This window comes from Amblyraja radiata, chromosome 32 (assembly GCF_010909765.2).
Source record: "Amblyraja radiata isolate CabotCenter1 chromosome 32, sAmbRad1.1.pri, whole genome shotgun sequence".
NCBI classification, from domain to species: Eukaryota; Metazoa; Chordata; class Chondrichthyes; order Rajiformes; family Rajidae; genus Amblyraja; species Amblyraja radiata.
The window spans coordinates 13030382-13045222 of NC_045987.1; the positions used below are offsets into that span (position 1 = coordinate 13030382).

At 45.7% G+C, this 14841-nt stretch overlaps 1 protein-coding gene across 4 annotated transcripts in view; it reads right to left on the reverse strand.

Annotated features, from left to right (window-relative positions):
• hmcn2 (hemicentin 2) overlaps nucleotides 1-14841 on the reverse strand; it is a 247232-nt gene that overhangs the window by 113116 nt on the left and 119275 nt on the right. For all 4 annotated transcript variants that reach the window (XM_033049217.1, XM_033049218.1, XM_033049219.1 and 1 more), the window contains 5 exons: nucleotides 10364-10486; nucleotides 7632-7793; nucleotides 6069-6350; nucleotides 4168-4335; nucleotides 50-163 (listed from right to left, as the gene is read on the reverse strand). In XM_033049217.1, the coding sequence (XP_032905108.1) occupies nucleotides 50-163; nucleotides 4168-4335; nucleotides 6069-6350; nucleotides 7632-7793; nucleotides 10364-10486 (849 nt within the window). The remainder of the gene's footprint in view (nucleotides 1-49; nucleotides 164-4167; nucleotides 4336-6068; nucleotides 6351-7631; nucleotides 7794-10363; nucleotides 10487-14841) is intronic.

Here is a 14841-nt window from a genome sequence, read left to right on the forward strand (position 1 = left end):
TAGAGCAATGACTTGTTGAATACAATCCTCCACATTTTGTTGTCCTTACTCAATACATCGAGGTGAAAATCCTTCCTGGCTTCCCCCGCAGTGTTGTTGACCACACAGACGTAACGTCCAGTATCCCCCGCAAGTACCCGGCTCAGTCTGAGGGTCCGGCCACCTTGGAAAGACGAAGGAAGGGTCAGAAATAGTTCAAGCAGTAAATCTATAACTCACATCCTTTTGTGCAAACTTGAATGAGCGGTGCAAATAACAGGAGCCAGCAGGGGAGAAAGATACTGTGGAAAAGCAAAAGGATTTGAGTATAGGAGCAGGGAGGTTCTACTGCAGTTGTACAGGGTCTTGGTGAGACCACACCTGGAGTATTGCGTACAGTTTTGGTCTCCTAATCTGAGGAAAGACATTCTTGCCATAGAGGGAGTACAGAGAAGGTTCACCAGACTGATTCCTGGGATGTCAGGACTTTCATATGAAGAAAGACTGGATAGACTCGGTTTGTACTCGCTAGAATTTAGAAGATTGAGGGGGGATCTTATAGAAACATACAAAATTCTTAAGGGGTTGGACAGGCTAGATGCAGGAAGATTGTTCCTGATGTTGGGGAAGTCCAGAACAAGGGGTCACAGTTTAAGGATAAAGGGGAAATCTTTTAGGACCGAGATGAGGAAAACTTTTTTCACACAGAGAGTGGTGAATCTGTGGAATTCTCTCCCGCAGAAGGTAGTTGAGGCCAGTTCATTGGCTATATTTAAGAGGGAGTTAGATGTGGCCCTTGTGGCTAAAGGGATCAGGGGGTATGGAGAGAAGGCAGGTACAGGATACTGAGTTGGATGATCAGCCATGATCATATTGAATGGCGGTGCAGGCTCGAAGGGCCGAATGGCCTACTACTGCACCTATTTTCTATGTTTCTATGTTTCTATGAAACTTACTTGAGTAATGCCTGTAAATTTTACCAGTAGCATTGCCTGAAGGACACAATCTCTGACCATAAATAACACCTACTGTGTATCTTTTGTGTCTACGTATATCTTTTGGGCAGAACGGTGGCTCAGCGGTAGAGTTGTTGCCCTAGGGCGGCAGAGACCCAGCTTCAATCCTGACTATGGGTGCTGTCTGTACGGAGTTTTACGTTCCCCTTGTGACCATGTGGATTTTCTCTGGGTTCTCTGGTTTCCACGCGCTTTCCAAAGACATGCAGGTTTGTAGATCAACTGGCCTCTGTACATTGTCCCTAGTGGGTAGGACAGAGCTAGTGAATGGGCGATCGTTGGTCGGTGCAGAATCTGCGGGCCGAAGGGCCTGTTTCCATGCTGTATCTCTAAACTAAACTAAACATAGATATTGATTGAAAGATACAGCAAGGAATCAGGCCCTTTGGCCCAATGAGTCCACACTGACCATCCATCACCCTTTCCCACTAGCTCCACTTTCTCATCTCCCAACTACACACCATCCCTTAGAGGCCAATTGACCAACAAACCTACACACCTTTGGGATGTGGGAGGAAACCGGAGCACTGGGAAGAAACCCACAAGGTCACAGGGAGAATGTGCAAACTCCACACAAACAGCACCTGAGACCAGGATTGATCGCAGGTCCCTGGTGCTGTGAGACAGCAGCTCTACCCGCTGCACCACTGTGCCACCAACAATATAACTTGGCAATAAAGCAATTAATTACCAGTGTAGCAGAGCATGAATGTGTTGGGAAGTCTAATCCCAGATTCGACTCTATGGGCCTGAATTTTTTGGCGACTACAGGTGACTGTCGCCAAATTTTGACAATTTTCAACATTTTTCAGCGACAGTGGTGACAATATTTGCTGTCGTAGGTTGTCACCAGGTGTCGTGGGTGAATTCAATTAAAACTAGTCCCTGGTAGTCGCCTAAAGAGTCGCCTAAGTGAGACAGGCCCATAAAGATTTCTCCTCAAGATCCATGCTTAAGCATAGCGCCCCAATCGTCAGCTGGCCACACTGCTGTTTATTTAAGCACCATAAAGCCGCAGACGTGAGGTTCACAACTCCCTACTTCACAACGTTCCCATGAGACAACAGAAAGCATATAAAGTTGGAAAGAGTGCATAAGCGATTCACCCAGGATATTACCTGGGCTTGAGTTAACATAGAAAATAGGTGCAGGAATAGGCATTTCGGCCCTTCAAACCATTCAATATGATCATGGCTGATCATCTAAAATCAGTACCCCGTTCCTGCTTTTTCCCTATATCCCTTGAGCTAAATCTAACTCTCTCTTGAAAACATCCAGTGAATTGGCCTCCACTGTCTCCAGTGGTAGAGGATTCCACAGATTCACAACTCTCTGGGTGAAGAGGTTTTTCCTCATCTCAGTCCTAAATGGCCTTCCCCTTATTCTTAAACTGTGACCCCTGGTTCACGACCCCCAAGATCGGGAACATTTTTCCTGCATCTAGCCTGTCCAATCCCTTAAGAATTTTATAGGTTTCTATAAGATCCCCTCATATCCTTCTAAATTCCAGCGAATACAAGCCCAGTCGACCCATTCTTTCATCATATGTCAGTCCTGCCAACCCGGGAATTAACCTTGTGAACCTACGCTACACTCCCTCAATAGCAAGAATGTCCTTCCTTAAAAAAGGGAGAGGTTGGTAAAAGCAGGGGCTTTTTCCTGTGGAGCCTAGGAAGCTTAGGTGACCTTATTGAGGTGTATAAGAATATGAGGGCCACGAATAAAGTTAGTTGGCACAGTCCTCTTACCAGGGTAGAGGATTCTAAAACTGGGGGGCACAAGTTTAAGGTAAGAACTTAGTAGGAAGGTGAGAGGATGTTTCCTCTAGTGGGAGAGTCCAGGACCAGAGGCCACAGCCTCAGAATAAAGGACGTACCTTTAAAAAGGAGATGAGGAGGAATTTCTTTTGTTGGAGGGTGGTGAATCTAATGCAGAAATTAACAGATTCGTGATTAGTAATGGTGTCAGAGGTTATGGGGAGAAGGCAGAAGAAAGGGATTGAGAGGGAAAGATAGATTAGCCATAATTGAATGGTGTAGTAGGCTTCATGGGCCGAATGGTCTAATTCTGCCCCTCGAACATATGAGAACATATCAGAGGGGAGAGATTTCAGAGGAACCTCAGGGGCAACATTTCCCCTCAGATGGTGCTGCCAGAGGAAGCTGTCGATTACAATTACAATTTTATAAAGACATTTGGACACATATATGGATAGAAAAGGTTTAAAGGGATAAGGGCCAAATGCATGTAAATGGGACAAGCCTATTATGGCAATTTGGTGGGCCTGTTTCCGCGCTGTACAGCTCTATCAGGGGGAAGTTTACACAGTTCTGCACTCACTCCTGTGTAGGCTCACTAACAGTTAATTACAGGGCAAGACTGCTCGGGCTGCAGCCTTGAAGTCATCTCCAACCACACCTTGCTTTTCAGATTCTTGCAATTCCAACTATTTGTCAAACATCAAAAGGATGATTTATTTCTTCTTACAAATAGCGCAATGGAGAAAAAAAAGTCAAACGATGGGTTTAGCTGATGTGAGAGAGGCAGATTTATCCCAGTGTCAGGTAACGCCAGGTGTTGGCTCTAGGCTGTGGAGTAAATTGAATGCAACCATTAACCCATCGATGTTAAGCAGCAAGAGGCTCTTCAACATCATTCTTCATACATGGCCAAACCATTTGCTTGTCCCTGCATACATGCATTGTGTGTGCGCGGTTGTGGGCACTTATGCATGGACATGGGTGTGCTTGCTCTCATGTATATGTAATCCTGTGCCTGCAAGTGCATATACACAGGATCAGCACCAGTACAAAGCGATAACTATATTGATATACAAGTTGAGAACATCATGTGAAATGTTAACATGTATCAGCACCTATATCTCTACAAAATAAGCACTGTTTAGGATCATATTGTTTCGATGTGTCTGTACATACAAGTGTCTTTGAGCATTCGCTACAATCCACAATGCTAGCCAGAGGATCATACCTGAACTGGAAGCTATTTGTAACTCAGAAGTCACGGTCTAAGCTTAGGGACTTACCTTGTGGTGTACATGTATTGACTGCCCTCTGAGTGATGAACACCGTCACCTTCAGTCACAGGGGAAATCCATGTAACATTTACAGCATGGTAAATATTGAAGGCAGTAGAAGGTTGGTTAAGTTCCTACCTGAGAGCACCTGCACGTTACTGCTGGAGACAATGGGTGATCCGTTTCTGAACCAGGTGAAGGTTGGCGGTGGGGTCCCTGAGGCCTCGCAGAGCAGAGTGAGGGGATTGCTGAGGAGGGTGCTGGTGTTCTCTGCAGATCCCATCTCCCCAAGGATAGCTGGAGGGACTGACCACACACACACACACACAATGTACACACAGTTCAGTCTTTAGAGAAACAACGTGGAAAATGGCCTCTCAGGCCACCGAGTCGGCTCCGACCAGCGATCACCCCCGTGCACTAGCGTTATCCTACACCCTAGGGACAATTTACAATTTTACAGAAGCCAATTAACCTACAAACCCGAATGCCGTGGGAATGTAGGAGGAAACCGGAGCACCTGGAGTGGGCGACTTTACAGGTCGGGACGTTTCATTAGACTCTGACCCAAAACCAGCATCTGTACTTCTGTGTTTCTTCCCTGTGGAGGGGTAGACCTCATGCCCCTCGACAACAGCACATTGAACTGACTACAGCGCCAGGTGGAGGTCATTACATAATCTCTGCTGCCTCAAACGCAAGAAGAAGAAGGTCAGGACGTTTCATTAGACTCCGACACAAAACCAGCATCTGTACTTCTGTGTTTCTACATTTTGGCTACTTCTGAAGGAATGTCGATGGTGAACAAAAACCACCTCATTGTGTCACGTCTCCTGCGGGCAATTCACACACTTGTAAATAAGATAAAAAATCGACCCCGTGTAACCACGTGTGTTTCCTGCGGGTGTTCCCGTTTCCTCCCACATCCCAAAGACGCTGAGATCTGTGGCTAAATTGTTCCGAGTGTGTAGGTAGTGGATGAGAAAGTGGGATAACAGAACGAGCGTGACTGGGTGATCGATTGTCGGTCTATACTCGGTGGGCCGAAGGACCATGTTGTATCCTTCAATCAAAACCTTCTCAGCTCAAAGCAAAATGCAGGAGAGAAGGATGATCTTCAAATGCAGAAATAAAATGAGCCATGGCAGTCCTTAGAGAAACCACTCCAAGATGTAACGAATCACAGACTGAACTGAGCAGCAGACACATAGTTACAAAGTAAAACACAAAACCCCGGAGTAACTCGGGTCAGGCAGCATCTGTGGGGAGGAATGGACACACGACGTTTCAGATTGGACACATCTCCAGACTGATCCTGACCTGAATCGTCATCTGTCCATTCCCTCCACAGATGCCGCCTGACCTGCTGAGTTCCTCCAGCACTTTGTGTTTTGCTCAGGATTCCAGCATCTGCAGCTTCTTGCGCCACGTGGTGAGAAAGACTTGGGTTTGAACCAACCACTCAGCATTCTGCCTTTCCAATAAATAAATGACTGCAACATTATTGGACAAGTGTTCAAATTACATTCCTCCTCGCCCTTATTTCACCCACTTCAAATAAACGTTAATGTCTTGTTAAACGGAGCATTTATTTCCGACAGCTCGTCACCCAAGGATTGGGAGGTGGGATGTAGGGTGTGACCTGCAGCCAATGATCGCTAGGTTCAAGAGCAGCATCTTCTCACAAACTAACCTCAGCAACAGTGTCTCTAGATGCACTATGGACTTCGGTTTGCACTGTTATTGGTACTTAGTGTGGTGGTTGTTAATTTATTGTAAACATCTTACTGTCCCTAGGCACAGTCAGACTGAAGTACAAGTTTACAAGCAGTGTGTAGGAAGGAACTGCAGAAGGTACACAAAATTGCTGGAGGAACTCAGCGGGTGCAGCAGCATCTATGGAGCGAAGGAAATAGGCGACGTTTCGGGCCGAAACCCTTCAACTGCAGATGCTGGTTTAAACCGAAGATAGACACAAAGAGCTGGAGTAACTCAGTGGGACAGGCTGCATCATAAGCAGTAGTGAGTTGAGCTCTTACCAAGAACACTCAGAGCAAATGTCCGCTGTGCCCGTCCAGCAGGATTGACGGCCAGACAGGTGTAGCGGCCCGCGTGCTGCTCCTGAGCGCTCTGTATGTGCAGGAGCTGCCCCTCGTTCCCCACCCAGATATCCTGCGTGGTCACCAGGGGCCGGCTGTCTTTCACCCACGTCAGTGTCGGCTGAGGAACGCCGTGTGCATCACATTTCAACGTGACCGCTGCTCCTTTGATAACAGAGACCTCTGTCTGCTGCCCATCGCCATTCTTGATGGTTGGTGTGGCTGCAACAAAGAGGGATGTCGGCAAGGGTCAGAGACATAATCAGACAGCACGGACATTTCTCCCCTCTCATCTCTATCCCATCTCCTCGAGTTTTTGAATGCACTACCCTTCGAAATAGACTGCGACTTTACCATGTCCCTCGTGAATTTATAAATCTCAACAAGGTCATCCCTCAGCCTCCTACGTTCCAAAGAAACAAGAAACAACTCCAGAGAGGTTGGAGAGGTCTATCTTCACACTGTGTTTTTGATTTTCTGTTTTTGGATTGAATTCTGTTTTTAATTTGTGTCTCTGTGATGTCTTTATTACTTGTTATATTCCGATTATATGTTATTCCGATTACTATGTAAAGGTGTCCTTGAGATGTCTGAAAGGCGCCCATTAAATAAAATTTATTATTATTATTATCCAACCTCTCCCTATAACGTCAGCCCACAATCCCAGATAAATTCCTGCCGAATCTCTTCTGTTCAATTTAGCATTGGGGGCAGAATGGTTCAGGAGAATTAAGGGGTGCAAACAAAGACCAAGGTATTTAGAAGCATTTGGCGGTATATCAGTGAGGCTTGGGGGATGAAATCAAATTGGCATTGGGGTCAGGTAGGCCAAGCAATTACAAGCTGGGGTCAAATGCACATGGGATTTATGGGCCACAGTGGAAAGGTGGGAGTGGGGATGGGGGAGGGTGGCGGTGGTAGTTGGGAGCAAACACTTGGAAATCTATTGTAAGAACAATGTGGAATATGATGGACATTCCAGACTCCCATCACCTTTCAAAGTAAACCTGGGTGCCCACTACCTCAGGCAAAGCAAGCGTTAACTCTCCAGTTAAGTTCTGCTTCGGTATGAATAGTACACAGTTCAATGCAGGAGGCATAGAGCTGCACAGGATGGAAACAGGCCCTTCGGCCCTCCCTTGTTCATACTGACCAATTTGGCACATTGGGCCAGCCTTAAGACAATTAAGACTTTTGCCTTCCATCACAGTGAGGAGGTGCCTGGAGAACTCACTGTGGTGGATGTTAAATTTGTGTTTATTGTGTGTTTTGTTATTTTATTATATGTATGACTGCAAGGCAACGAAAGTTCGTTCAGACCGAAAGGTCTGAATGAGAATAAAGGATACTTTGACTTTGACTTGACTTTTTGAGCCTCTTGGATTTAAAACTCAAGTGTTGTTAAGCGTCTCTCTTTTGGAGTTCAGAACTCCACTGTGGTTTTAACACACATGATGAAGGACCATCCCCATCTCTGCGGCTTCTCAGCTCACTAACACTCACCATACACCTCCACGCTGTAGTCCTGTGAGCTTGTCCCAGCCAGGTTGGTCCCCACACACGTGTAGTTTCCACTGTCCGATATCCGAGTGCCTAATATTCGCAGCATTTGCCTTCCTGAATGGACAATAATGTGCCCATTGTCCTCTGAAGTGAGGAGCAGCCCTGTGGTAGATGGTCAGAACAGAGAACATATAATATTCAGAAAATACACTGGAAAGCTCGTCAATTGCAAATATAATTTATACCCTCCTTTGACAATTTCACGCCTCAATAGAATTGGTTTGAAGTCATATTCACTGTTCATGAAACTGAATTCCTTTATTATATCTCCTCATTTTCAACTTAATGACATATTTCCTATAACTCAACAACCAGAACTGCGCACAGTACTCCAAGTGTTGTCTCACTAGTGACTTGTACAGCCTGTCTTCAAAGTCACATCAGACCAACCTCAGTCTTATCCTCGTGAAGAAGAGGTTGATAGTTTTCTTCACAGTTGACTAAACTCTGAAATTTCGACTCAGATCCATTACATCCAAGCCCAGATAACCTGCAGAGACTGTGGACAGAGATGATTCCTACACAGATTCCCAAGCATCTGACAATGAACATCATTACTCTGACATTTAGTCTTTAGCCAAGTTGATTCTTCACTTAATCATTTACAGGTTGTCAATGAGTTGTTGGCAATGCTAGTATTTATTGTTCATCCAAAATAGATTCCAGGGTAAATAGCTGGCCATTTCAGAGAGCAGTTAAATGTCAACCACTTTACCTTGGACTGGAGTCACATATAGACCAGACCTGGTGAGCTCCGTACATTTCCTTCCCTGGACCACGTCAGTGCTTTAGTCTGTTTTACAGCAAACCATTAGATTCAGCTGCAAGACCCAATACCGGATTTTCATTCCATGTTTATTAAATCATCTGAAGTTAAATTCTCTAGCTGTCGTTTAGATTTCCACTGGTGAACTTGGATCAATCCAAGCCTCTTGACACCAGTCCAGTATTTTAATCACTATGCTACCATATCCAAACAAAAACATGTTTTTTTTGCGGTCAAAATATAATTTACGATGTGACTATTGAATGGAACTTCATTACTTGTCATCTGCATGAAAAAGGCATCAGCCACAGCTGGTAGAGCTGCTGCCTGAGAGCCGGGATCTGCCCTGACCTCGGATGCTGTTTGTGTGGAGTTTGTACATTCTCCCTGTGATCCTTACCAACTGGGTGCTCCCAGTTTCCTCCCACATCCCAAAGACATGCACGTTTGTAAGTTGATTGGCCTCTGTAAATCCCCCCCCCCCCCAGTGTGTAGGGAGTGGGAGTGATGGTCGTATAAACATAGAACTAGTGCGAGTGGTTTATTGATGGTTGGCATGGACATGGAAAATGAATGATGTGTATGGAGTACGTCATACATCTTAGCAATTCTGCAGCTACTCCGGGAACTTGGGAACGTGGATAAAAGGGCAATAGGACAACTGAGCAGATTTTTATGGAGTAGCGGAGGAGGAGTTCCTTGACCTTGGCAAGTCAAATGGCAACGGGATGAAATCTGCCACGTCTTACTTAGCGAGGTACACTGGGCCCAAGTCTGTAAACTGCAGCAAGGGCACAACAGAGATGTACAAAAGATAAAAACAACATGCTTAATCCCAAAGATGGGGAGGAATTTGGCAACTCACCAGTTTTCATCTCACTCACATTTACTGCACCCTCCACTAATATTTGTTTGCAAACTTGGACAATGTTACCGGAAGATGTGTTTCCTTGAAAGAACCCAGCAGGTTGCTTGGAGGGTGAAGAGGGTGGGGAGGGGGAGGGGGAAAGGAAGGGAGCTGTTCAAGCCACGAGCGAAACAGTTAATGTCTCTAAGAAGAGTCTTTGGTCCAGGTTAATGCAACACCTTGTTCTGCTGCAGTGGCACAGCTGGTAGAGTCGCTGCCTCACAGCACCAGAGTTTGATCCTGGCCTCGGCTGCCGTCTGTGTGGAGTCTGCACGTTCTCCCCGTAATGGCATGGGTTGCCTCCGGGTATTCCGGTTTCTTCCCACATCTCAAAGACGTGGGGGGTTTGCAAATTAATTGGTCTTTGTAAATGGCCCCTAGTGTGTAGGGAGAGGATGAGGAAGGGGGATAGATAGAATTAGTGGGCACGGTTGATCGATGGTTGATCAACTTGGTGGGCTCCCACGCTGTATCTTTCAATCAAAACAAAGAGTACAATTCACATCCCAGTAAAGTTCGACATTAGAATGGGAAAGGGAGACAGTGCTTGATGTTGTTAGAAACTTACAAAATTCTTAAGGGGTTGGACAGGCTAGATGCAGGAAGATTATTCCCGATGTTGGGGAAGTCCAGAACTAGGGGTCACAGTTTAAGGATAAGAGGGAAGTCTTTTAGGACCAAGATGAGAAAATCATTTTTTACACAGAGAGTGGTGAATCTGTGGAATTCTCTGCCACAGAAGGTAGTTGAGGCCAGTTCATTGGCTATATTTAAGAGGGAGTTAGATGTGGCCCTTGTGACTAAAGGGATCAGGGGGTATGGAGATGGGATGGGATACTGAGTTGGATGATCAGCCATGATCATATCGAATGGCGGTGCAGGCTCGAAGGGCCGAATGGCCTACTCCTGCACCTATTTTCTATGTTTCTATGCTGAAAGATGCTGCCTGATTCCAGGGTCGACGAACTGAGATACAAGCCAGTGAATCCATCTGCTTACCATTCTTCCACCACTGAAGGCGGGGAGATGGAATCCCACTGCATTCACAAAATAAGCTCAAGGAGTTTCCCTCGATCACCGTCACAGATGTCTGGTCCATTGGTCGGTGAAACGATGGGGGCACTGCAAAACATTTCATCAGAGCAAGTCCATCAGAACAGATCACATTTCACCTGTTCTTTTACCTGGCCTCAAAAGGCGTCCCCTTTTCCCACCAACCACTGCATCCTCTAATTTGTCTGCCGTTCATTCTGCTTTCCTTTATTCACTCCTTTTTCCCCTTCCCGTTTTCACCCTCTCCCATCCTTCACCAAATCAAAAGTGCGTCTGTACCAGCAACAGAACAATGAAATTCTTAGTTGCTGCAGCTTAAGATAAGGAGTAGATGAGATTATGGGGAGCAAAAAGTAGAATTTTGCTGGATTTAGAGTCAAGAGTGTTTAACTGTCATATGTACTAACAATAGAACAAACTGAAATTCTTAGGTACACAAAATTGCTGGGGAAACTCAGCGGGTGCAGCAGCATCTATGGAGCGAAGGAAATAGGCGACGTTTCGGGCCGAAACCCTTCTTCAGACCTGAAATTCTTGTTTGCTGCAGCTCAACAGGCTCGTTAACACAATAATACCGCTAAATATATGATAATCAAATCATACAATAAATTAATAATTTTAGTACTATGCCACCATAGTAGTGCGAATCTGAAGTCTGTAGTGCAACCAATGAGACAGTGATAGCTGCTGAGGTTATTGTTGTTCTGTGCTCAAGAGCCTGATAGTCGCTACCTCTTGACTGCATTATTTCCCCCCCCTCCCTCCCTCCATTATTCCCTCTCTCTCTAGCTCACCATCACTGTGTAATTCATTCCCCTTTTGCCATGATGCAAATAGATTTGTTCTGACAATTGTTGTCAGTGCTTTTGGCAAAGATTCTCTCATTCTCTAGATTCTCCACATATAGTATCCACAAATCTTTTTTCCCCCCGATTGAACACGTGAATATTCCCTGGCTGACCGCATGACAATGGCCACACAAAACTCTGTCCATGCACGGGCCATTCCACCAACTTTCTCTCCTCTCCTTCCAGCAGCATCTGTGGAACATGTCTGGTATCTGCCCCTTCTTTCCCACATAACATTGGAGGTGGATTGAACCTCACTGAAACCCAAGCCATTTTGCACTGATAATATTCTATTTACCAAATCACAGAACATTTATAACACAGATATTCATTAAAGAGTCTTATAGAATGTAACACGCCCTTTGGCTCAACTCATCCTTGCCGACCAAGATGCCCATCGAAGCAAGTTCCATTTGGCTGTGTTTGGCCATATGCCTCTGCACCTTTTCTATCCATGTACCTGACCAAATGTATTTTAAATGTTGCTATTGTACCTGTCTCAACTACTTCCTCTGGCAGTTCGTTCCATATACCCATCACCTATTGTGTGGAAAAAGTTGCCCCTCAGTTTCCTGTTAAATCTTTCCATTCTCACCTTAAATCCATCTCCACTAGTTCTTGGTTCCCCTAGCCTGGGTGAAAAGATGCTGTGCATCCTATGTGTTCCTCTCATGATTTTAAACACCCCTGCAAGGTCACTACTCAGCCTCCTGCGTGCCAAGGAATGGAGTCCGAGCCTGCCCAACCTTTCCCTACGGTTCAGAACCTCGAGTCCTAGCAACATCCTCTTAAATTATTTCTGTGCTCTTTCCAGCATAATGACATCTTCCCTGTAGCAGGGCAACCAAAACTGAACACAACATTCCAAGAACGCCAACGTTTTGTACAACTGTTGCATAACGTCCCAATGTCTGTACTCAATTCCCTGACTGACGATGTACCCACCCCTTTGACAGTTTTCCCAGAATAGAAGCAAAGAATGCGATTAGGAAAAAAAAATGCTGATCTATCACGCAATGCACTGCGCAGATGTGGCTTTGATCGACAAAACAGCTGCTGACCTTCACAATGCGTCATGGAATATGGTCTGGTTTTCATTTTCGATCAGAAGCACAATTAACCATCACAATTAGCTTGACCTTTGGGACTTATTGCCCAGTTTCACAATATCACCAGATATCGTGCGTTTCATTTTCATCCCTCTGTCAGGGAGACAAATCAATGAATCCGTCTCCGTACACTTACGGTGACCATCAAGTCCAGATATGTGACTGACCCCTGCAATGTCTGCATAGTGAGGCCAAATGGTCCATAATGTTGAAGTGTTTTAGCCGTTGATTGAAGCCACCAAGGGTGGCACGGTGGCGCAGCGGTAGAGTTGCTGCCCTACAGCGCTTGCAGCGCCAGAGACCCGGGTTCGATCCCAACTACGGGTCTGTACAGAGTTTGTACGTTCTCCACATGACCTGCATAGGTTTTCTCCCAGATCTTCGGTTTCCTCCCACACTCCAAAGACGTACAGGTTTGTAGGCTTGGTAAAATGTAAAAATTGTCCCTAGTGGGTGTAGGATAGTGTTAATATGCGGGGATCGCTGGTCGGCGTAGACCCGGTGGGCCTGTTTCCGCACTGTATCTCTAAACTAAACTAAACACAGACCTTTTACACTGACAACACCCATCTGTAATCAAATCCCCACTACTCACTTGTATCTACCTATCACTATCAGGCATTGACCCATTCCCACTTCTTCCTTCCGCCAAATCTATCAGCCTGAAGAAGGGTCCTGATCTGAGAAGGGACTTCAGGCATTTCCTCCACAGATGCAGCCAGACATGATGAGATCTTCCAGCACCTGATGTGTTGCTCAAGTTGCAGCTTCTGGAGTTCCCTGTGTCTCCAAAAGCAACAAGCCATTCAATACAGTCTGAAGATTGTCTGCATTACAAGTACACACCATGGCTGGATCAGCATGTAGTGAAGAGAGATAAACTCTCTCTCCTTTGCCAGCACCTGGAGATGACAATGTTGCCCAAACACAGCAAAGTGGAAGCCCATTAATCCTACACTTCCCCAGGTTTCTACTGATACTGATCCAAGTTCTCCAGGGACATTGCACGACCCGCTGAGATACTACAGCACTTTGTGTACTTTTTTAAGAAACTGCAAGCCCGTCAGAAAAACAGGGGTCCCAATTTAAGAAAAAGGGGTAGGCCATTTAGGACTGAGATGAAGAAAAACCTTTTCACCCAGAGTGTTGTGAATCTGTGGAATTCTCTGCCACAGAGGCAGTGGAGGCCAATTCACTGGATGTTTTCAAGAGAGAGTTAAATTTAGCTCTTAGGGCTAACGGAATCAAGGGATATGGGGGGAAAGCAGGAACGGAGTACTGATTTTGGATGATCAACCATGATCATATTGAATGGCGGTGCAGGCTCGAAGGGCCGAATGGCCTACTCCTGCGCCTATTTTCTATGTTTCTATGATACAAACCTAGCTTGACATCTATAATGTTCTCATAGGGGAATTGAGTCCAAACCTCTTCATTATCTGCTGACTAAACTCATGGATTCCTCAGCAAAGCAACCTCAAGCTGTGGGCCTGGCCTTGTTCTCGTTACAATTACACTATTAGAATCAGACAGAGTCACAAAGACGTACAGGTTTCTAGGTTAATTGACTTGGTATAAGTGTACATTGTACCTAGGCAGGGGTAGGATAGGGTTAATGTGGGGGGATCGCTGGTCGGTGCGGACTCGCTGGGCCAAAGGGCCAGTCTCCGCAGTGTATCGCTAAACTAAACTAAACTAAAACTGATGCCCTGCTAACATTTCCTTTTACGTTTACTGTAAAGAATATTCACTCGCAGGTCACAGACGCCACTGTCAACTCAGTGATTGGGCGTTTAAACTGTGGGCATGCTCAGCCATTTCAGAGTGAATTCTTGTGGATCGAAAGAAACTTATCAGCCAGGCCAGGAAAGAACACTAATGAATCGGTTGTGGAGCCAAAAGGAACTGCAGAGGCTGGCATCGTGAGCAGATCGCAAAGTGCTGGAGGAACTCAGTGGGTCAGGCAGCATCTGTGGAGGGATTGGACAGACGACGTTTCATGTCAGGTTCCTCCTTCAGACTCAAATATCCTTTTCACCCAGATATGTAAAGCATCATGGAGAGATAAGGACACCAGTGGAACACCTCTCCTGTTCATCCCCACTTTGGAGTGTGATCCTAAAATAGCCTCTACCCTTCCTGAGATAAGGGGCTCCAGCCATTCACACCCCCTTTCAAGGATCTTTTTCACCCCTGTCATTCCCCCTTCTCCTCTCTCCTGTCAGGCAGAAGATACAACAGGTTGAAAGTGCAAACCACCAGATTCAGGAACAGTTTCCTTCCCGCTGTTATCAGTCTACTGGAAGATGGATTGTCCCTATCTTCCAACCTACCTTATTGCGGACGTTGCGCTTTTTTCTCCGTAACTGTGACACTACAACAGGGAAACATTATACTCTGGTATTTTTGTTCATGTAGGTCACGGGGAGAACGTATAAACTCCGTACAGACAGCACCCGTAGTCGGA